At 38.7% G+C, this 24,055-nt stretch overlaps 1 protein-coding gene across 2 annotated transcripts in view; it reads right to left on the reverse strand.

Annotated features, from left to right (window-relative positions):
- Window positions 1–1,980: 1,980 nt before the first annotated feature.
- Window positions 1,981–24,055, reverse strand: part of LOC144643147 (uncharacterized) — a 28,260-nt gene continuing 6,185 nt past the window's right edge. The window contains exons 7-15 of one of the 2 annotated variants that reach the window (XM_078502307.1): window positions 22,470–22,700; window positions 21,559–21,671; window positions 20,609–21,228; window positions 19,200–19,943; window positions 17,792–18,164; window positions 14,991–15,113; window positions 4,179–4,406; window positions 4,118–4,139; window positions 1,981–2,585 (exon numbers count right to left, since the gene is read on the reverse strand). In XM_078502307.1, coding sequence (XP_078358433.1) covers window positions 2,069–2,585; window positions 4,118–4,139; window positions 4,179–4,406; window positions 14,991–15,113; window positions 17,792–18,164; window positions 19,200–19,943; window positions 20,609–21,228; window positions 21,559–21,671; window positions 22,470–22,700 — 2,971 coding nt within the window. In that variant the 3' untranslated portion in view covers window positions 1,981–2,068. Of the gene's footprint in view, window positions 2,586–4,117; window positions 4,140–4,177; window positions 4,407–14,990; window positions 15,114–17,791; window positions 18,165–19,199; window positions 19,944–20,608; window positions 21,229–21,558; window positions 21,672–22,469; window positions 22,701–24,055 lie in introns of both variants that reach the window. The other variant, XM_078502308.1, reaches the window with a different exon arrangement.

Raw genomic sequence — 24,055 nt, forward strand, 5'->3', positions numbered from 1 at the left:
TAACGCGTTTTTTCACACTCCAGTTGAATTAAAAGAAAAAGGTATTTCCTTCAAACGATAGACTGATTCATGTGCTTTAAGTATCTTGAGTTTGATCGTTCAATTCGATATAGAAAGCTCACACGTCGAGTTTACGCGGAGGTAGGTGAATTTGCATTCCCGAAAAATTTGTTTGTTTACGGCTCCTTAAAATTCATGGATGTAGTTAAATTCGTATTTTATCCAAAAGCCCCCACCATACAAGCTAATTTTTGGCATGTGAAACGTAGAATAATTCAGCTTTCTGCTTTAGTTAACTTTTCGTCGTTATTTTGGTCTTAATTTACTTCGAAATTTTTTTTGCGACGTTTGCGTATTTGCCGTTCTCGGCCAACCTGCTCGCTATCACAGCTTAGCGCTTGGTTTTTAATATAATTTCATCTGCTGCTGCCAGAATGAAAGAAATAAATGTTTTAAAAATAAAGTTCAATCTTATCTCTAAGTTTTGAGCTGACTCTTGTCTTGTCTATTATTTCTACAACACCTAAATCTTTCAAGACCTTTTCACTGCAAAATAAACCATCTAAATGCACGGGTCACACAATGCGGTTTTGCCAGAACCTGCACATAGGCAACTAGGCGCGTTAAAATCCTTCTTTTCTAAAGTAAAACAAAGCCTCATAAAAATAATTTGGGATCGATATAACATAAATAGGTTTACAGAGTGATTTTATGACTGTGAAAATTAATTGAGCATTTTTTTTACAGATAATTACGCACAAGCTTTTTGGTGGCGAGAACTGGGCCAAGGTGGCCGAGAACTGGGCCCACAAATGGAGCTTTTATTTTTATTATTGCTCGGGCAAATTAATTTTTGACCGGTCGATAGCTTTACACCAAAAAGCTGAATAATGTAGCTAGCTCTGGGAGAAATTTCAAGTTGCTGCGGTTCTTCTGAGGTAAGAAATACAAGTTTACGTCAAAAGTGGCCGAGAACTGGGCCCCATACTGTACTTTGCCCCGTAAGCTTTTTTCTCTGTCCTTCCGCCGAAGCAAAAAAACACAACCTGATTACACATTAACCCAAAAGTCGACCAAGTGTGCCTGCAACGATTTCCTGTCAAAACTAAAATGAAAACCATTGCGGTATGCGTCACCCGTAGCGGTTTTGTAGGAACCCCAAGCTATCCCCGTCTTTTTGGCCGACAGGAGACTATGCTCTAGGACGACCAAAGGGTAAACTATAAATCGGCCACGCCCGATTAATTATTTAGTTTTGACAAAGCAACAATATTAATTTAATAACTGACGACCTGTCCGCTTTGCACATACCCGAGATAGTTGTGTTCAACTGTACAGCCAAACTTGACTCGATCCCTTTGTAATTCACTGAATCCTTCCATTCCTTTCGATCAATCCTGAACATGGCCACCCCCTCCCCCATTTTTGAATGTGTTCACCATAACTTCTAATAAAAGACGTTTGAAGTCTCAAAAATGTAAAAGTGTAGTTATTAAAGTTTGATTTTCAGACAAAAGCATAATGATTTTAAACATAGAAAAAGGAAAGGTTTGCAAATAAATTCTGAGTTTATCAAAACTACAACAAAATTCAGCAAATGACCTATCAGCAGGCCCGTGCGCAGTGTACGTGCCATACGTGTAATTGAACGGCACGCGTCATTCGCGCGCAGTTGTACTTGATGGTCATCTCGGTCAAAAAACCTTCAACTGTTATGGTCATGTTATTGTTGACGGCTCGTTTTGATTGATTGGCTAAATTTGTCTCGTCACATTCTGTATGTAATAATGCTCCTGATTATTAACCAGACTCCCGCTAAGCGGTAGACCAATTTTTTAGTCGTATGATTACGGACACACAAATTGGGACTCCACTCTGTCCTATAAACATAACTGATTGAACGGGATAAAATAAATGACAAAACGGGATAAAATAAATGACCAAACGGGATAAAATAAATGACAAAAGACAATCTTGGCTCTCTTTGTACTTTATTAAGCTTCAATTAACATCTGTAATTTAGCTTAGAGGCCTCTCTTAACAGCAGCGTATAACGATCAATGCCTGATTAGTGATGTGTTTTACTGGCATCTTTGATTGAAGACTTTCTCTTATGGTATTTGGCGAAGAGCGACTTCCCAGAAGACTGTAATTCGTCTGCACTCGTCCCACTTTCTTCCGCAAGTGGACTCCGAATGGGTGGTGCGGAGCATGTTGATGGTTTTGTGTAGTAATTGCTTTCCTTTTCCACTTTGGGCCAAACATCGTACCATTCCTTGACATTTCCTATAGCACCATTACAGCTCTTCGCATGCTCTGCAATTACGTCAGCATCAAGCTCGCGATCCCACATGTTGAATGACGTCCAACGAATCGGAACGGAGGTTTTGCTGCTAAGACCTAGACGCCCCCCTCCAGAGAAGCTTAACACGTAGTTTGATTCGTAACCACTATCGCGCCGCTTCTGCACTCCATCCACGTACACGGTTAACACGTCGTTCATACCGTTCCATGTGGTTGTGATGAAATGCCAGGTGGGGTTGTCCATGAATTCTTTTGGCCATTTTACCCATCTCGACACGTCTCTGGTAATCACAAACAGAACGAAATAAGCAACTATGAACAGACGTAATTAAAAGGCTATATAGTCTGAATTACAAAATAAATGAGATTTATTTGAGAAAAAGAACAACCTTTTTTAGTTTAAAAATGTGTTTTTTGACAGAAATTTCTGTCATCGTCAGTTTGAATTTGGTAACAGCGTTTTGACAAAAGGAGTTACCTTTCAATAATGTTGAAGAATACAAACAGTACTTCAACCACAAAAACCTAACAAAGTTGTTGGAAGATGCAGACCTCTCGGGTAGCATTGTAATTTTTGATTGGTTAGTTCCATTCCAAAATTTTAAGGAGCCTCGATGTAGTTTTTTTTAGCCCTAGGCGTAGGGTGATCGTTTTGATAATGAAAATTATCTAGGAAGCCAATGTTCAGTTTTTGCTAAAATACACCATAATGATCAAATATGACCAAAGTTTTTTTGCTGGTCACTTAGTTACAAAGGTTACCATAGCAAGATTGTCGTTTTTTTGTTTTAAAACAAGCTTGATTTTCTCGAAATCTAGATTGACTCTTTGTATTCATTTTTTGATATGTTTAAGTATAGTGGATAGACTACCTGTAGACAAAATTTTAGAAAAATCTGTAAGAGCGTTTTTGGGTCAATCAAGAATGAAGTTTTTTGTAACTTTTGGTAGCTTCCTACAATTGGCAGTCGATATATTTTAACAAATTAAAGCAAAAACTCTCTCACTTTTAGTTAATGGTATTTGATGGTGTAAGTATTAATATTTCATTTTGAATAACTGCACTTTTAAAAATACTGGTAACCTTTGTGACTAAGTGACCAGTTAAAAATAAAACTTTGGTCATATTTGATCACTATGGTGTGTTTTGGAAAAATCGAAGATTGGCTTCCTTGATAGTTTTCATTTCAAAACAACCACCCTTTGGCTAAAATAACTACATCGAGCCTCTTTAAGCAGTTTTCGACGGTTTTGGTTTTGCATTCACAAAACGAGTTTTCAATCGGATCTCAAGCTAAGTTTTCCGAGTAAACTGTACCCCGAGAAATTTGATCGCTTAAGTGTATACACAATAGTGTAGTCGATAGTCGATAGTATGCAATTAAACAGACTTTCATTTGCCTTCAAGTGGTTACAAACACGTTAAAACTTTGTTGTAGAGCTATTGTCTGAATGCTTTAACGTCGCTAGTCAGTTTACGAAAACAATTGGTCAACTTTCTCCCAAGTGGCTCGGTTCCAGTAGCCGCACTGTAAAACATAGAAACGAAGATTTTATTCTTGTTGTAAAACTGCTATGGATTACAATTGAAAAAAGTGAGGACATGACGACATATTTCATTCGCGCGCACGGAAAATTTGACGGGTTAATCAGTCTCAGTTTCCTCCGACAACCTCGAGTGACAGGGGGGTCGTGATAGGCTTACTGAACTACTCAGCCATTTTAACAAATTGTCTTACATAGGCCCTTACTGAAACAATGCAACAAAACAGGATAAGTGAGTTCCAGGGTACGGTTGTAATTGAGACATTACCTAGTTCTCTCTTCCTTTAGAATTATAAATATGTTTAACTTAACAACGGAATATATTTACCTTATCCATACTCTGTAGGCTATGCCAGACGAACTTGGTTCGAACTTGTAAAAGTCCAGGTACATTGTCAAGGTTTTGGAATGGAAATAAAACCCAGGGGAGATTCCCTCTGCCCAGCCGGATAATTTTACCCAAAATGACACTGTAAACGCTGATATAGGGGGCATATCCGTGTCAAAATCAATCTCCGTTTGGGTTGTAAAGCCATTTCCATTGATCTCAAATGTTTCTGAAATGAGTTAGAAAACAGTTTAATTATATTAAAGAGACCGTTTCACGGATTTTAGACAAACTTACTAGGCATAGGAAATGACCATCAAATTCGTTTAAATAATTTTATATAAAAATAATAACCTCTTAAAATAGTGAAGGAATATTTAAAAAGCACACCAAATGCAAATGAAGGTACGGATGGCCAAAAGGGTCGAACATTGAAACGGATTGCGATATGGGTTTTTGAAACATGGTCCGGCGGATCAGTTTTCAAAGTTAATCTTGTCTGTAGGGGGAGAGGGGGATAAAATATTTTACCCGCTTACTATACAGGTCAGGACTCAGGACATTTGTGAAAAATGCGTGAAATGCGTTTGTTTCAACTGGTTTTCTCCAGGATTGTAGTGCCAGTTCCAAACCGCTTTCTTTTTGCCCCGTGATTGTCAAATATAGACGTTATTTGAAACTCTTGAAGGACTCCAAATGGAGCAAACTTGTGCAAAAAGCTTATCTGCAGGAAGTCTGGTTTCCAAAATATGACGGTTGAAAAGCTTCCTTCATTAGCCATGTTCGTAACAAGCGGGGGACTGGGTACAAATATTCAATATTGATTGAATTGAAAAATTGGGCCTGTCATCTGAAAGAGCATCCAAAAATTAGTAACTTAACCAAATTTGAGAGTTATTGGTTTAAACACAAAGGCATGGTACTCTTTTAAAAATTATTAAAAAAAGAAAGCTTTGTATGGATTGGAGGGACAGCTTTCCCTCCAATCCATCCAAAGTGCCAATTTCTAAATTTACCAGAAATTGACCGTCAGTCGTCTAATTTCGAATTTCTTCATATCTTGTCCATTTTATCTCTATAGTGAAGTATTTTCAAAAATAAAGTTAAAAGTTTCGTCAGCCTTATATTTTTGTCAAAATCGGGCAAAGTTTGAAATACGGCAAATGAGCGTCCTTCCGGTCACGAAACTAGCCGAAAATTGACCATTTTTATCTCGCTCGTACAAAAAAAAGCAGAACCGTCTGCATATGAAATTCTTCTTAAAAATAGACACATCCTTGTTCTTCATAATGCACTAATTTATTTGAGATAAGCTCAAAAATTGTTAACGCTTCAGCCAATAGAAGAAACCCCATTTCTGCAGTTTGAAATTTTCGCAAAATTTCTCTACTTTCAACGCTAAAGAAACCCAATTGGTACGTTGAGTTTGAGCTTAAAATCACCATAGATTTGAAGCACATTTCTTGTAGTTTACTGTGTTAAAATCTTTCCGGCGGCACTAAAAAAGTACCCCGTCGAGAGACTAAAATGTGAAGGTTATTTTGACGTGACGAGACCGTGAAACAAACAAGCCGGCCGTCACGATTACTCTTCGTTAATTATCGCTTTAAAAATATACGAGTTCTAAATGATTAACCGGAATGGTTTAGAGTCTGTGTATTTTATGTTGAACCGAACATCATATTACTTTGTCAAATAACATTATAATATGTTCACTTTGAAGACATACAAGACGGGAGATATTTTGTTGATGTGTAATTCGAAACTGTTGACATTGGTTTGCTAAAATTTACACCAGTCAAGAAATCAGTGAATATTCAGATTTACTTTATATAGCGATCGAGTTTAAAGACAACAAAGAATATAACGTTCGAAAGAAAAAACTGAATTACATTAATTCACATTGAAGCGATCCCTTGCCGGATAAAGGTACCAGAGGGCAAACAACTGTAGTTTGCGATAAACTGCCTAGGCGACAATTTGTCGCATAGGCAGTATAAATATTTCTGAAAATTCTATAAACACGCTTCGTTTCTGAAAGCTCACCCTACGTGAAGCCGTATTGACACGCTAAGAAAGTACTTACCACAATTATTTGACCTGTAGTGCCAGAATGTCTTTGTATAAAACGGCCAAATGTGAAACGCTTGAAACTATGTGACTAAAGGTGGATTTCCACTGACACGTAATTTTTTACGTGCGTAAAAAAATTAGAGACAATGTATGAACGGCTTGCGTACACGTTTACGCAGGCCGTTCATACATTGTCTCTAATTTTTTTCACGCACGTAAAAATTTACGCGTCAGTGGAAATCCACCATAAGGGCCTGTTTACATGATTCCGGAATGACTTTCGTTCCGGAACGAGTTCATTCCATCCCCACACATTTCTCTGTATCTGTTTACATGATACCGAGACGAAATTCAAGTCATTCCGGAATGAGTTCATTCCGGTTTTCATTCCGGAATGAAAGTTTCGTTCTGGAATGACATTTCATTCTGGTATCATGTAAATACAGAACGAATTTCGTTCCGAGATGAAATCGCAACTCATGAAACCGCATACGGACTCCTCAGTTTGAATTCAGAGCGAAAAAACGTAATAGCATTTACTGTTGAGCCCAAAAAAGCAGCTCTATGGTCAAATTACTCGTTAAAACTGCAGATACGGCCATTAATGGCCACAAAAACATGTTTGCGCGAAACATGCGCCATCTTGTTTTGATCTCGCGCGAAACATGCGCCACCTTGTTTTGATCTCGTGCGAAAACCGCGCACGTGAGAATGCCTTTGGTTGAACCGGTCGACTCTGTCATGTAAATGCAGAAAGAACTTCATTCTGGAACGAGTTTCGTTCCGGAATGAAAGTCATTCCGGAATCATGTAAACAGGCCCTAAAACAAATTGTTGGCGTGATTAAAACCGCGTGGGATCTGGTAACAAAACAATATCGCAACGCAACAAAGAGTTGAATACTGTATAAAGAAACGACAAAATCCTGGTATTTGACCTTAGTTAAGGAAGATCTCTTCAAAATACCACAAACATTCTCCGCCTTTAGGAACCTTTCTGTAGAGCTTTCCGCAAATGGGGAGCGTTATTAGGCGAAACTACTTTAAGTACAGCTGACACAATCTCGCTAGATGTTGTTTACAAAGAATTCCTCAACTCAAACCTGAGGAAGCCTTCCGCATTTCCGAGAAGCCCGTTTTTTTACTTATATTTACTTATCCACACTTCCTGTAAAACTAGACAAACTCGGCGTAATCACCAAGGGAAAAGCCCTGGGAACGAGGTTGACAGCGTAAAGAATTTTATAATGCGTTCTTTTTTGCGAATTACCGTATTATCTCGATTAAACGCCGGAACCCGATTAAACGTTGGCCTCGAGTAAACGCCGTGTAAAAATTTCTACTTTTTAAATAAACGCACGCGCTGGGGGGGGGGGGGGGGGAAGTGGAGCAACTTGGAGGTCCCGGCGTTGATTGCAACATAACGTCTCCAATCCGCTATAATGTACTTTTGGGTAATTATCAACTTTGGAGACCCAGGGACAGATTTTCGGGGCAAGACGAAGAGAAAAATCGCCCCGCCCTGACAAACGGCCCCTTGGTCTCGGAGATCGGTAACAATAAATCAATCTGAAAAATTGACAGAAAATTATCTGTTAATAAACGCCGGGCCCCGATTAAACGCCGGCTTCAAATAAATGCTGGTTCCACCAAACCAAGTTTGAAATAAACGCCGGGGGCGTTTAATTGAGAAAATACGGAACTCCAGTTTCAAATCATTTTTTGCGGTTTTATCGCTTTGCGCCGGTACTAATAAACGTTTTCCCAAAGTTTGGCACAAGTATAACTAACTGATGTCACGCAAAAAAGTCATTTCTCTGTAACCAAAAAAATTCTCAAAAACGTGGTAGTAAAAAACGTGAAATCGTTTGAGGTGCCAAATAAATAAAAAAAGAGTGTACCATAAAAACCGTTGCAGTAAAATAAGAAACTAAAGCCGCCCTATATAGTGTTTAGAAATTGTCCAAATGATCAGCTTCTCGTTTCTGGTTGGTTTCTCGGCTTTGAGGCTTACTTTTAAAACAAACTTTCCACTTTTTCAAAAATCTATGAACAATCAATTATCAAATCGAATGTAGCCTGCAAGGGAAGGCTTAAGGGTGAGGTCAGCGGAAATGACACGCACGGAACGCGAGATGCTTGCGAGGGCGCTTTGCACTGGCGCCACGTGCTCGGAAGACCTCCATTTTTCCTCTCCTTTCGGTCCTTCTCGCTATTGTTAAAACAATGTATAATACGTACGCGAGCCTACTGGTACATACTAGTTATACAACGCTTTCGAGTGGTATACTATGGAATATCCCACGAGTCACTTGTATTTTCTCGGTATACACACTCGCCTTTAGGCGAAAAAAATACAAGTGACAAGTGGGATATTCCATAGTATACCACGAGAAAGTGTTGTGTATATTTTATACTATGCCATAGAAAATACGCTCACTAAATTTCATCGAGAATAAGATCGCAGCACACGATGGGAAGGTTGGGTTGAATACCGTCGAATATACAACGGCTTTCCTGTATTCTGATTGGCTGTTTTTTCTATGGCATGGTATAAAAGTATCTTCGTGGTCTCCAACACGTATGCAGATTGTGCCTTCTTTAACCCACAGTGAGCTTTTGGACCAGAAGACTTGTGGGTAGCTATTTCAGAAGGAATTGTAGAACGGGACTTGTTGTGCCGCCACCTGGTGCCAAATAAATCGCGATGGAGAGGGCACACCGTCCTTTTCAGATGCGACTCTTCAATTTCAAAAATACCTAAAAATTGTTGATTGAAAATTCAGTCAACGAAAGTAGTTGTATGCCTAATATATAAAGAAAAAAAAGAACGCTAAACGTAGTGATGTGGTTGTAAGGCTTATAAGTGCTATATAAGCTTACCTGCGCGAGTAAGCAAAAGCTTTGCTTCGCTGTCCACCCCAGAATCGTCGCTAATCTTGCAATACACAAGATGAGATCGTACATCTTTCCTGCAATCGCTGATCGCAACACATGCTGCATTTGCCGGGTTGAAAGAACTTGGACCGCACGCATTTCCGACGAAGCAAGAGTAGCCACAAGATGCCATAAAGGCTTTAATAAAACCACGAGGAACGACAATAACGGGTTTTATGGCAAAATCTACAGACTAAAAGACCTACAACCACAAACTCACAAACGAAAAGACAACGGAAAGACTTTGGGAGTTTGATCGTAGCACGAGTCAAGTTCGAGCCCGAGTCCAGTTCGAGTCAAATATTTTTTTTCACTATCTCTTTCTTTTAATAATAATTATTAAACTATCGTTTGACTGTTATAAAGAGCAGCAGAATTTTGAATTTGCATGACGTTTACATGTAAGACGTCATGCAAATTCAAGCTGTCACGATTTTTATTTGATATTTCGGCGACCGCTTGTCTGTTCGCTATTGCATGCGACGGTCAAGTTCCCTTGATTTTTTTGTCGTGAAGATGAAACCTCTGCTTCAGTTGTGTATATATTAATCCAGGTAAGAATGTATAAGGAAAGTTATTGGAAACCAAGGAATATTTTTCTTCTTTGAAACGCAACTGCTGCTAACCAATTAATACTATTAATGAATGAGCTCTCGCAATCGGCAGTAAAAAAAATCCAATCTTACTGTTCTTGTGCCTCTGGTAAATCATTTTCACCAGCAATTAAAACCAAAAGACTTAAAAAAAAAAAACTTGACTCGTGACTCGAACTTGACTCTAACCTGAGATCATGCCCACCCTCCTACTTACCACTGCCCGATCGCAGGTTAACTTGACTCGTGCTACGATCAAACTGAGACTTTGGGGTCTGCCAAAATTCCACAGCGTAAGTGTCACGCAATCTTATCGAAACAAAAGAATTTTGAAGTGTCAAGTTACGACCTTTGCTCCTGTCTTCGTTGTTGACACATTTCGAAGTAAATAACATTCATGGCAATTGGTCAGCATGGCACTAATATTATTTAGGATACTGTTAGATTCAACAATCAAGTGAAAGACGTCCAAGACTGTATTCATTTCGCAAATCGGGTAAGTTTTGTATCTTTCCGCTGAGAACGAAAAAGAGAGAAAGAAGGAATTGATCGTTGTACGCTATTTATAACTTAATTATATTTAGAATTTGCACGAAAGGTATCGTTCTATTTCACCAAACAATGTTAAGTATTATTATCCATCCTCATAGATATCTCAGGAGGTATTTTCCTTAGAAACTGGCTATAGTTTGTTATAAAACTGTGTTTAGTACATCGGCGCTTGTTTGTTTTACGGCCTCTTCACGCGTCAAAATAACCTTCACATTTTAGTCTCTCGACGGGGAAATATTTTAGTGCCGCCGGAAAAATTCTAACACAGTAATCTACAAGAAATGTGCTTCAAATCTATGGTGATTTTAAGCTCAAACTCAACGTACCAATTGGGTTTCTTAAGCGTTGAACTTAGAGAAAATTTGCCAAAATTTCAAACTGCAGAAATGGGGTTTCTTCTAACGGCTGAAGCGTCAACAATTTTTGAGCCTTTCTCGATTAAATTAATGCATTATGGAGAACGATGATGTGTTTATGTTTGGGTAGAATTTCATTTGCAGAGGTCTCTGCGTTTCTTTGTACGAGCAAGATGAAAATGGTCAATTTTCGGGTAGTTTCATGACCGGAAGGACGCTCATTTGCCATATTTCAAACTTTGCCCGATTTTGACAAAAATAAAAGGCTGACGAAACTTTTAACTTTATTTTTAAAAATACTTCACTATAGAGATAAAATGGGCAAGATATGAAGAAATTCGAAATTAGACGACTGACGGTCAATTTCTGGTAAATTTAGAAACTGGCACCTAAGCTCTCTTATTTTAACAATTTCTAAAAGTGAACCATACCTATGTGTTTAAACCAATAACAATCAAATATTGTAAATAAACTAATTTTAGGATGCTCTTTCAGATGTCAGGGTTCATTTTTCAATTTAATCAGTTTTTAAAATTCGTACCCAGTCCCCTGCTCGTTTAGAACATCGCTAATTAGCAAAAAACCGGTAGTTAAAAAGTACCCTCTTAATTGTTCAGAGAAGAACGTCCAAAGAGTTAGGAAACGTATTCAACAAGCCTGGTCTATGATATAGTATTAAATAACAGTAAAAGTGAGTCCGCTATGCGAACATGTGTGGACTTTCATTTGAATAAAAGTTGACATTATGAATTAATCAATGAGTTACTGTAGCAGTCAACAACTTCAAGTTTCAAATCGAGTAATTCGAGATACAAGGCGAAAAAACAAAGAACTTGTCAATCAATTTATTATTTACAAGACTGTTGGAAGAATAAAGTGTACTATTACTTGTCTTATGTACTACGCTTCAAGAAACAAACGTTACCATTGCCGCTTGGGATGTCACGCAATGTGAAGGAGTGTGGTGTGACCCTTTGTCACGTCGTTGACGACAAATGCCTTTTTTCATGCAAATAAAAACCTAGAATCCTACAAGAAGAGCAGTTATTAGGCCAAAAGCATTTCCTTACCGCTAGCAAGATAGGATACTATTTTCATTAAAAAAAGAAATGTTGCGTGGAGCACGTGAACTGTCTCGCATCGCTTGTTTACACAACCCTTACTTTTTGTGTAAAGCTTGTGTAAACAACTCATCGAAAAACTTATTTTCTTTCAATGAGTTCTTTTTTAACCTTTTTGGAATAAGAACTTTTCAATAAGCTTTCACAAATAATTTCTTAGTAGCTTGCGTAGAAAGGCGGAGAAATATATTTTTCTGTTTACGAAATATTCACTTGAAGTCGGTGTTTTGAGAGGCGGCGAAGGACGTTATTTGAACCGACAATTAAATTATTTTGTCGCACGGTTTGGATATATGCATATTCTACGGTTCGATGTTATTTTTATTCTTTTCATGAAAATGTTTTAGTTCAGTTCTGAATTCGACATCGGTCTTTTGTTAAATATACTACTTGAGAGAAATGGAGCTGGTGAATTATATCCCGGAGTCCAAGACAAGTAAAACAACATGATCAGCGAACTTGTTTTGATACAACTCGTTGTGCATTCATTGTGTGAGGCAAAGCTAAATAAATAAATAACCAGACATTTGATTCGTTTTAATATGCGAATCAAAAATGCTCAAGCCGCACAGAGAAACAAAAACTGTGGAAAGTGAGTCAAAAGTGTGAAAAACAAGAAACGTGACCTATGACCGCAGTTGTTCAGCTCATTAGATATGAAAGATTTCAGCCGTCGTGATTGTTATTTCACTTTTCATCTACGCCACCGCTGCCTTTGAAGTTGTTCCTTGATGTATATTTTCCAGCCACCACACGTTCTTCGAAAACTGTGTCAAAAAAGGCTTCTAGATTCAAGAATAAAGTGCGACTTACTCGATACTGATCGAATTTCTGGGTTTACTGCCTTGGCTGCCCATCTCACCGAAACTTCGGATCCTCCGATCACTGTCGAAAACTTCCGAAAGCACTAACCCGAGTTATCACGGAAAGTGACCCCCCAATCGGAAAAAACTGCATGACAACAATGTGTAGACTTTAAAGTCCACACAAAAATTGCAATGGTATATTGCAATATTTATTCCTGAGTTTTGATTGGTTAACAGGCAATGGTATCTGAGCTCATATACCATTGACCACAAATTTGGTAGCCGATACGCGTCAACGAAAATAGCTGGGGAGTTCAAATTTTGCAATTCTTTGTGCGTTTTTAATAAAACAATTATTCCACTCGCGCTTGTTGGATACGAGATCGTTATGGCCAACTCGGCGCAACGCGCCTCGTTGGCTATCTGCCATCTCATATCCAAAGCGCGCTCGTGGAATAATTGTTAATTGGATATCTTACTAACTGTTTCGTGTGAGTCTGGGCCTTAAACTTTGAATGATATGGCTTTCTCATCTGGTTATTAGTTTTTTAAAAATAGAAGCAAACTTAACTTTAATTGTTCTTTAGGAACTGATATTTTTTAACTTTAATTGTGCAATCTGGAAAAACTGATAAAAAGTTCGTTTTTTGTGTGGACTTTAAAGTCTACACATTGTTGTCATGCAGTTTTTTCCGATTGGGGGGTCACTTTCCGTGATCACTCGGGTTAGTGCTTTCGGAAGTTTTCGACAGTGATCGGAGAATCCGAAGTTTCGGTGAGATGGGCAGCCAACCCAGAATATAAAAACCAGAAATAACCCAGAAATAACCCAGAAATTCGATCAGTATCGAGTATGTCGCACTTTATTCTTAAATCTAGAAGCCTTTTTTGACACATCTTTCGAAGAGCGTGTGGTGGCTGGAAAATATACATCAAGGAAGAACTTCAAAGGCAGCGGTGGCGTAGATGAAAAGTGAAATAACAATCGCGACGGCTGAAATCTGCCGCATATCTAATGAGCTGAACAACTGCGGTCGAAGGTCACGTTTCTTTTTTTTTCACACTTTTGACTCACTTTCCGCAGTGTTTGTTTTTCTGTGCGGCTTGAGCATTTTTGATTCGCATATTAAAACGAATCAAATGTCTGGTTATTTATTTATTTAGCTTTGCCTCACACAATGAATGCACAACGAGTTGTATCAAAACAAGTTCAGTCTAAGTTCGCTGATCATGTTGTTTTACTTGTCTTGGACTCCGGGATATAATTCACCTGCTCCATTTCTCTCAAGTAGTATATTTAACAAAAGACCGATGTCGTATTCAGAACTGAACTAAAACATTGTCATGATAAGAATAAAAATAACATGGGACCGTAGAATATGCATATATCCAAACCGTGCGACAAAATAATTTAATTGTCGGTTCAAATAACGTCCTTCGCCGCCTCTCAAAACACCGACTTCAAGTGAATATTTCGTGAACAGAAAAATATATTTCTCCGCCTTTCTACGCAAGCTACCAAGAAATTATTTGTGAAAGCTTATTGAAACGCTCTTATTCCAAAAAGGTTAAAAAGAGAACTCATTGAAAGAAAATAAGTTTTTCGATGAGTTGTTTACAAACTTTACACAAAAAGTAAGGGTTGTGTAAACAAGCGATGCGAGACGGTTCATGTGCTCCACGCAACATTTCTTTTTTTAATGAAAATAGTACCCTTTCTTGCTAGCGGTAAGGAAAGGCTTTCGGTCTAAGAACTGCTGTTCTTGTAGGATTCTAGGTTTTTATTTGCATGAAAAAAAAAGGCATGCATTTGTCGTGAACGACGTGACAAAGGGTCACACCACGCTCATTCACATTGCGTGACATCCCAAGCGGCAATGGTAACGTGTGTTTCTTGAAGCGTAGTACATAAGACAAGTAATAGTACACTTTGTTCTTCCAACAGTCTTGTAAAAAATAAATTGATTGATAAGTTCTTTGTTTTTTCGCCTTGTATCTCGAATTACTCGATTCGAAACTTGAAGTTGTTGACTGCTACAGTAACTCATTGATTAATTCATAATGTCAACTTTTATTCAAATGAAAGTCCACACATGTTCGCATAGCGGACTCACTTTTACTCTTATTTTACTTAAGTGGAGGTTTTCTAAAACTAAAGGTTTTTCCCCATTTCACGTACCAAGCTGAAATTGTTTAAACAAGTTCACACGTACAGTCCCAAACAGAAATGTTTGGCGGATAACTAATTTTATTTTTCAACCTTTCTATGGGTTTATTTAGAGTTCCTGTGATCCTCATGAACATAAAATGATTCCCAAGCATGTCTCTACTGGATCCATCGATGATAAAATTGTTATCAATTATATTACGACTTACCGCGACAAACTTCCTCAGAAGTCAAGAAAGTATCTGCAGGACAGTGATCCAAGCACCTGCCAGTTGCGGTGTCTATGGCCATTCTGCAGGCTTTACATTCGGTATCTGCTGGACCTGTGCATCCTAAATCAAAGGAGTAAAACAAGCTAAAGCTAGCAAATGTGCCACGGTGAACTTCTTATTCAAAAACTCATTAATAACTCATAAAGAAAATACAAAAGAAATTAATGTTTAATGAGTGTCTTTATATCTAATAAAGACACGGCTCAACCCCGGGGGGGGGGGGAGTACTCAAAAAAGGTTTATACGGGGAGGCTCCGCCCCAAGTTCTAACCCCTTACCCTTTTATATACCATTTTTCACAGAAATTGTACCCCTTTCGTATACCTCTAACTGAAAAAAGGTACCCCTTTCATATACCTAAGAGACATGGCGTGGACTTGAAATAGGACGTTTTCTTGTCATTTTTATGAAGCGCTTAATAAATTAAAATAATACAACCATAAATTGCGTCCGTTCGAAATATTTTAATTAAAGGCCCTTTTAAATAGCCAAATGACAGATTTCCATACCCTTTCGTATACTTAACCTCGTGAAATCCCTACCCTTTTATATACCTGAAGTCTGAAAAAGGTACCCCTTTCGGGCGGAGCCTCCCCGTATAGGCCATTATAGGGAGTACCCCCCCCGGGGGCTCAACCTTGCGTCGACTTGTCTATTCCAAAGTAACCCCAAATCTAAATACCGGTATTAGTGCAAGAATTAGTTGATCTACATCAGAAGATTTTGAAGCCGTTCAATAAATTCGCAGTTCGTGTTTTATCAAGTCTAAAACTTGATAAAATACTGCTGCTCATTTATTAAACATTACATTAAGCGCTCAATCGAATCATTGTTATCTCAGACGGATAGTCCACATGGCTGTCGCAAATGGCAATGAACGACCAAAGCCGGTTCACAGCTTAACAAAGTCAGTTTAATAGTCTGCATCTTTCAGGACATGAAACGAGGTCATAATTAAGGCCAAGTAAATGTACAAGTGGTGCAATTTCGAATGCAATGGTGCGCCACGCAGCACCGGTAATAGAAGCTGGAAAGCCTCCCTCCTTTTTCGAGCCACTCTGGGCCTCCGGGTCAGCAGGGACAACTTTTTTTAACGCTCGCTAAAAAAAGTTCGGGAGAAGGGGAGGATAACCCTCTTAACAGCGACAACTTTTTGCCATAAATTAATTATAAACAGGCCCTAAGACCGTTATAAAACCGAACGAAGAATGTGAAGCGTGTACTTATTCAGGGCAATTAACTACTACCGGTAACTCAACCAAATAACTAGCTTTATCATATATGATAAGCTAGAGTGAAATACCAGGATTTATACCATGCCATAGAAAATACAGCCAATCAGAATACAGGAAAGCCGTTGTATATTCGACGGTATTCAACCCAACCTTCCCATCGTGCGCTGCGATCTTATTCTCGATGAAATTTAGTGAGCGTATTTTCTATGGCATGGTATAAAATAGTTACACAACACTTTCTCGTGGTATACTATGGAATATCCCACTTGTCACTTGTATTTTCTTGGTATACACACTCGCCTAAAGGCTCGTGTGTATACCGAGACGAGAAAATACAAGTGACTCGTGGGATATTCCATAGTATACCACTCGAAAGCGTTGCATAACTAGTATTTCTTTCGCTGAGAAAAAAAAAATCAATCTTCACACGTGAGAATAACATGTTTTATACCATGCCATAGAAAATACAGCCAATCAGAATTCAGAAAAGCCGTTGTATATTCGACGGTATTCAACTCAACATTCCCATCGTGCGCTGCGATCTTATTCTCGACGAAATTAAGTAAGCGTATTTTCTATGGCATGGTATAAAATAGTTACACAACACTTTCTCGTGGTATACTATGGAATATCCCACTTGTCACTTGTATTTTCTTGGTATACACACTCGCCTAAAGGCTCGTGTGTATACCGAGAAAATACAAGTGACTCGTGGGATATTCCATAGTATACCACTCGAAAGCGTTGCATAACTAGTATATCTTCACATGTGAAGATATCGATTTCGAAACGTTTTCTGACAAGTTTTCCCTGTTTCAATGCTCAATGAGCCAAAGTTAATCGATTTTAAGTTGAAACAACTTTGGATCTTCTTCGGCAATCTTCGGCAATCTTCGGAAGTCTTCGGAAATTTTTGGAAATATTCGGAAACATTCGTGCGACTGTAAGATCACATTTTGAAAATCTTCAGAAATCTTCGGAAAATAGCCAAAAACATCGTTATTAGTAGGTTTATATAATAAACAGAATATTACATGGTTGCTTGGAGATATGAAATTTATCTTCTCGTGTTTAAATCGATATCTCGAAGATAAATTTGATATCTCCGCGCAACCATGTTATATCCTCTTTATACAATATGGCAGGATATTTGCTGATTGACGGGCTGTACTGACAGAAGTCAACAATTCAGTGGAATCCCGATTTCTCGAATCCTCGATTTCTTGAACTTTCCGATAACTTAATTTATTACACGACTTAGAAAGTTGAGAGGGCAAATACCGGTAACTAAAATTAGCCAATGAAAATTATAACAATTATAAAGTTGTATAATAAATCTCTTTTTAACCAAGCGTGCTTGGGACTGTACGTACACTGTATACGATTAATGGCCCTCCGTCTTTTCTATATTTATAAGGACCACGCTGCCCTAAGGCGGATATTCTCCCAGTAAGGCCCCCGCGCTTGGTTAATAAGATATCTATATATTCATGGTTGTCTTACCCGCCGTTGGATCACATGTTATGTGACATTTTTCAGCGCACAAGCCTGTTGGATGGTCCTCCCTCGTTTCTCCTTTACAACTTGTTTCGGTAAGTTGTCTTTGTAACAAATGAGCATCCATTATCTTAACAGGAACGTCCTCGATACCAAATGCATAAAACCGAACGCTTAGTGGCTTTGACCCCTCTTTTTCAACATCTCCAAAACTAAGAAATACGTCCCCAGCATCAGAGCTTCCAGGGCTTTTTCCATATTCGATGCGAACAGCCTTGTTCGGCTCTTCAGTCACGCAGACAAAGTACGATTGGTGAACAGATTTCGTCCCAATACCAACAGCACTTTCATCATCGACATACACTTTTGCCTCTGTTCCCTGAGGTAAAAATTTTTTAATTATTATTTTTTTAAGTACGAATAGTTTTTGATTGATTTATTCATTACATATCAGGCAAAGTGCTGTCTTGCGTCTCTGAGATTGTCATCCTCGGTTATTGTTTTCCAATAGTCTCGGAATGATGTCAATGCTTTTTGTCTGTTCTTTAAAGCAATTTTATCCGTTACTGTATACCGGCGGGTTAAATGCCCGAGTCCTTGCTAATTGGTCAACTACCCTTCGAGTATTCAAACATAATGGGGAGACGGCCTTTTTAGCTTCGAAATAAATAACACGTCGGTTTGGCCCCACTTATAGCACTCTGGGTAAATTGAATGGCACTCCAGTTAGCTTAAATAACATCAGCTTGAAAAAGGTGAGCTCACAGTTAATCGAAAGGGTACCACCATACGTTGTATCGTAAGTAACGCAACTCGGAAATTTGACTCGGACTTGACTTTTGCTCTGATTTGGTTCGGCCAATCGATTCAAATCGATGCCATAAATCAATTAAAGATACAGTTGAATCCCGATAACTCGAACCCTCAGTAACTCGAACTCCCGCTAACTCAAGCCTTCTTCGATTCCCCTCCAGGTCATTTTCTTACTAATTTTACCCTCGATAACTCGAACTCCCGATATCTCGAACCTTTTTCGATTTCCCTTGAAGGTTCGAGTTATCGGGATTCAACTGTAACACCTAATAACGGCTGCTTCGTTCCCCGTATCGATAGCTTCAAAATAAGATCAAATTTTCATTGGATCTCATCCGCCCTGAAAAACACCTTTCTTAGATAATGGACTTATTTAGACTGGTTAGTGGTATAAACTTTCTCTGCACCTTAAAAGGACTAACCCTTTTTTGAACAGTTACTCCTTACACCAAAATCGATTTAATCACAGAGGGAAAATTGTTCTTCTGCATGGAAATGCCATGAAAACTGATGTGTTAAAATTTCTGGTAGAAAAATATTGTCAATGCCTGTTCACAACCTAAGAAAGAAATTTAACTACTGAAAAACAACTGTACAATACCTTGTATATGTCGACCCTGTCGTTAGCTATACGAACAACGTACTGCGAATTTGGTTTTGCTGGAGACACAGCAAACATCACATATATTGTTCCTTCTGTAATCGCCGTGAAATGTAAACATTTTCCTTTTGTTGGATCAAAGCGCAATGCATTTGAGAACATAACTTTGCATGTGTTTATTTTAGGAGCAAGGGGAGGTTCATCTACCAACTTTGAGCGACGCCAAGCGGCTTTCCCTTGATCGGCCTCCACTTGCCCAATAATTGAACCCTTCATGCTGGAACGTAAATCTGGAAAGATTTTCTTGGATGCTTGAAAGTCGCTGTCAGTGAGGACAAGTCTACCCGTCTTTTCCTCGAAGCTAAGCACCAGGCCAAGAACGGAAATTTTCCTATTTTTAGGGTCGCCACTACCTCCATTGTTAAAGCCATTGTAAAGGTGAACAACCTTTTTCTCGTCATCAGTGAACCAGCGATTGTCAAGGAATCGAATGTGACGCGCCATGTTCTTAGGAATTACTACGTCTCCGTTCTGTAAATCTTTCAGGTCTTCTTTCATGTCGATTATAACTTTGAATGGCATCTTGGTTGTTGTCATTGATTTCCATTTAGGCACATCTTTGACGATAATCACATCTTTTGTATCAGCGTTATCACTGGACGCGACTTCTGTCACTGCCTCTGTCTCTGTTACTGACTCCCCTTCTGGACACTGGAGGTCGAAATCTGAGATGGAAATTGTGCCCTACATAAAAGAAATTGTTTATTACACACATAGCTTATGAGGTGCGTTTCCCTACACAAAGGGAAAAGTTTCTGTCTCCAATTAAAATGCATTAAGCAATAACTAGCTCCAACTTAGCCCATCTACCAAATCTACAACGAAAATCTAAATGATACGTTTTATGGTATAAACAGATGACAAAGCTCGTGGCCATACGCTTCACACGGTCACTGCATGGTGGCGTTAAGGTGGCGTTAGGATGACGACAACAAGGTAAAATGGCAATGGGGAGACCTACAATGACCTAAAGGAGGACAGGGAAACAGATAGAAGAAAATTGGGATGGAGTGACTGGAGTACTGCAGGAGGGATAGTCAAGGACATCCATAAGGAACAGGACAGAACGTTGTGGCCTTATGCACCTACTGGCACGAAAAGAACTGAATGATGATGACATTTTCCGAAAATAAAAACATACCAGATACATACATACCTGTACATACTAGATAATTGCAATGATGTGTAATTGTCAAATCTACTGGAATAATCAAAGGAACAGTTTATTTCTCCAACGTATGCGACTCGTGATACCGCGCAGAAATCTGTCCAGAAAATGTCTTCAGTGCTTTTTCATACACAAAATAAACAATTAACAATAAATACCAAAAACGGCTTTTAAGATATACCTCTTCCATGTAAACTTCAATGGCTCTGTGAAGACTCGACCGTCTTCTTGTTATGGCCTGCTCCAATCCACCACGGCTGTCAAAGGGGCAGTATACTTTCTTCTTCACCTCATCACCCTCAGTAATTTCATAGTATTTCACCAGTTCTCCATCTTCATTTCTTTCGGATTTCAATGCCGTGACGTAACCTTCACAACCCCAATTTACAGTTTCGTCTGGAAATAGGTCCGCCGCGCGAAAATTCACCAGGTCGGCAATGGGACCCATGCGGAACTTAAAGGGTTTTGGGTACGATGGAATACTTGTCAACCAGTGTTTAAATTCGGTTTTAAATGTTGGCGAGTAAACATCTGACAAGATTGAAGCAACTTCGTGGCTTCCTCCCTGGGCCATCACCGATGTAGACGTAGTTTGGGTTGCACTTTTGTCTTCGTAGCCTTTTTCAACGGAAGCACTAGCGCCGACGCTTGCAAAAAGACTTTTGTATTCCGCTTCCATTTTCATTGAAAAGTGCGTCTTCGACTGAGCAGTTTGTTTATCCATGGTTTTACGAATTTCAAGCTGTCCCCCGAATTTTGCTGATTTGATGTAATGTGTTCCCCACCGTTCAACGAATTCCTCTGTAAAAATAGTAATTATAGAAATTGAAGTTAAAATTAATAGCTATAGATGACAATTAATATCGACCCAGATAAGACATTGGGGCACTTCTTCTTAGTGTTAACATACGTTGCAACGTAATTAAAATTACTGTTTGCGTTGAAGAATGATAGCCCATATATGTCCTCGACAGAAACATTGTTTCAATTTTAAAATGTTAAAATTAAAAGTTTGTGGTTTATGTATTATCAGTACAAAAGGTTATTTACGATAAATGTAAGTTCGAGGAGCCCGTCATATGATTCCCTCGTTTAGTAGTCAGTTGGTGGCTTAGGCATAATACTACTTACGATACTTTATGGGAGCGCCTGGTGAATAGTACGATAGTGGCAACTCCATGAACTCTCTCAGGAAATTAAGACTGAGGTCACTAGGCTTGACTTCGTCCATGAATATCTCGTACCTTAAAACCAAACAACACTTAGAACTCTTTGCTGTCGGAAATGTCAACCATAAATTTGAGAGGGCATGCCCCCGGAAATATGGCTTTAAATATGCATGGGGAAGTAACCGAAACTGATAGAGTGAGGCCACACGATATATACCTTCAGTGTTACAATGCCGGATCTGTAGTTCATATAATGTGCTCGTCTAGGTAAGAATAGTTCTCAAAAGAACTCTTTTTGGTGACTGATAGTTCGACAGCCTGAGCGGAAGATATCTTCAGAGTCAAGTGACTCTGAAGATGACTTCTACTCAGGTTGCCGAAAAATCAGTCACCAACAACAGGTCCTGTCAGAACTTATCACACCTGGACGAACACACTATATGAACTACTAATCTATAATAGAGTTTCTGAGGTTCATTAATTGTCCGGTGTGACCCCGATGCCCCCATTTTTGTTATGTACCCAACAGCATTAACTCAACCCCACCAACTATTTAGTTGCAAATACAGGTAACCTCCACTTACAGCAAAACAGCACAGTCAAAGCAATGTCACCTTTTTGGGTGTAGTTTGTATTCTTTACTTTATTCCTTTCAAAGGGAGAGGTGGTCGGGTCATCTTATAAATTAAAGATCACGAGGGAGAGGAGGGGGCAGGTATAAGTTTGTGGTTAGAAGGGAGTCATTATATATTAGTGGGGCAATATATCAATTCTCACCAGCCCCCCTCTCCCCATCCAAACTCCCCTCCCTACCCACAAAAAATGAGTGTTTCCTTAATCCTAACGTCTTCTAATAAATGAACCACTACATACCTCTCAATGTTGACATCAAGTAACGCCAAAAAACTGTCTTTTGTTTCGGCTGAAGAGCTTCCCCAGGCCTCCTTCACGCCAGCGTAAAAGCCAAAATAAGAACCAGATACGCCAGCCTCCTGCTGAAGAAAAGTACTGTACTCTTCTTGTCCTTGAAAGGTGTACATTGAAGCCGATGTGTCATAAATTCCATGTACATTCATTGTGTCGGGTACATCAAAACCGTCATAACTGAAAAAGGATAACTTGTGTTAGCACACTGGCTTGGGGTTAATACATTTCTTCTAAGTTGCAAACAGATCACAAGCAATACCTTTATCGAAACTTGTATTGTATTTGAGGGCCACTGGTTTGTTAGTGTTTTTATGCTATTTTAGTGCTACCCTCGTTAAATAAAGACTTTACTTACTTACTTACTTACTTACTATTTACCAAAACAACTACAACGCCGACTTTATTAAACGAAACACTCGCCTACCTACTTAATTACACCTGTTACTACAGCGACAATGTCTTACAACAAGGACAATTTTAAGGTCATTGCGATGATCCTTAAGCCCTACATTTAGATCATTTTATCTTTTAGTTAATTCTTTTATATCAATTTCGTCATTTTAGAGTAATTTTTACCTAGTTTTTATATTATAGCGTATTTTTACCTAAATTTTGTAATTTTAGATTGTTAGATTTTTAGTATTATTTTTAGTTCTTGATTGTAATTTTTAGAGGGCCACTGGTTTTTCAGTTTTTTACTGTTATGTGTTCACCCTCTATAAATAAAGTTGATTATTATTATTATTATTATTATTATTATTATTATTATTAGCGGAGCTCCTAAGCGTAGCACCATAACCATGAAAGAAGGAACACTATCGAAATGAGTTTTCATGGTCAACATGGATAGCGGCATGGTTCGCGGGCGCGTACGTATGGCGTACGGAGTCGCGCAACATGGCGGCCATAGTTTGATGGTAGAAAGAAGAAGGCCGTATAAAGGCGGCCGTATAAAGGCGGCCTTTAAAATTTAAAGAGGTTTGAAAAGAAAAACAAGAAGCAATGAAACAAAATGTGGCTGAAAATTACGTGTAGAAAGTAATCGACCGCCAAAAAAGTGGACATTGAGAGCCATAATCGATCGATGACTTTCGTGTCTATCTGTAAAGCCAGCATCGTACATGAAGGAGCATTCGAAAGCTAAATCGGGTTGATATAATAAACAAACCATTTTATTGCTACGGGGTAAAAAAAAAAACTTGACCCTCTGGGATTTGAACTCACGACCTCCCGAGCCGCAGACTGGCACCATACCGATTAAGCTAATCCGACAGACTCTGTAATGCACGTTGAATATATCCTATATCAATGTAATAGATATTGTGGAGTCTACTAAACTGCTGCGAAACTATAACAGGATCGCGAAACTATTTTCTATTGCTAGAAAGCAGATAATTTACTGTACTCTAAAGTAATTTTTCGTGCCATGAGTAATGATTTTGCCCCACTTTAAGATTATTATTTTTGTCGTACTGCTGACATTCAGTTTAACCGTGAGCTATTTAAATTTGTCTTGCACCTATAAACCGCCT

Source organism: Oculina patagonica, chromosome 2 (assembly GCF_052425735.1).
Source record: "Oculina patagonica isolate OP01 chromosome 2, crgOcupat, whole genome shotgun sequence".
NCBI lineage: Eukaryota > Metazoa > Cnidaria > Anthozoa > Scleractinia > Oculinidae > Oculina > Oculina patagonica.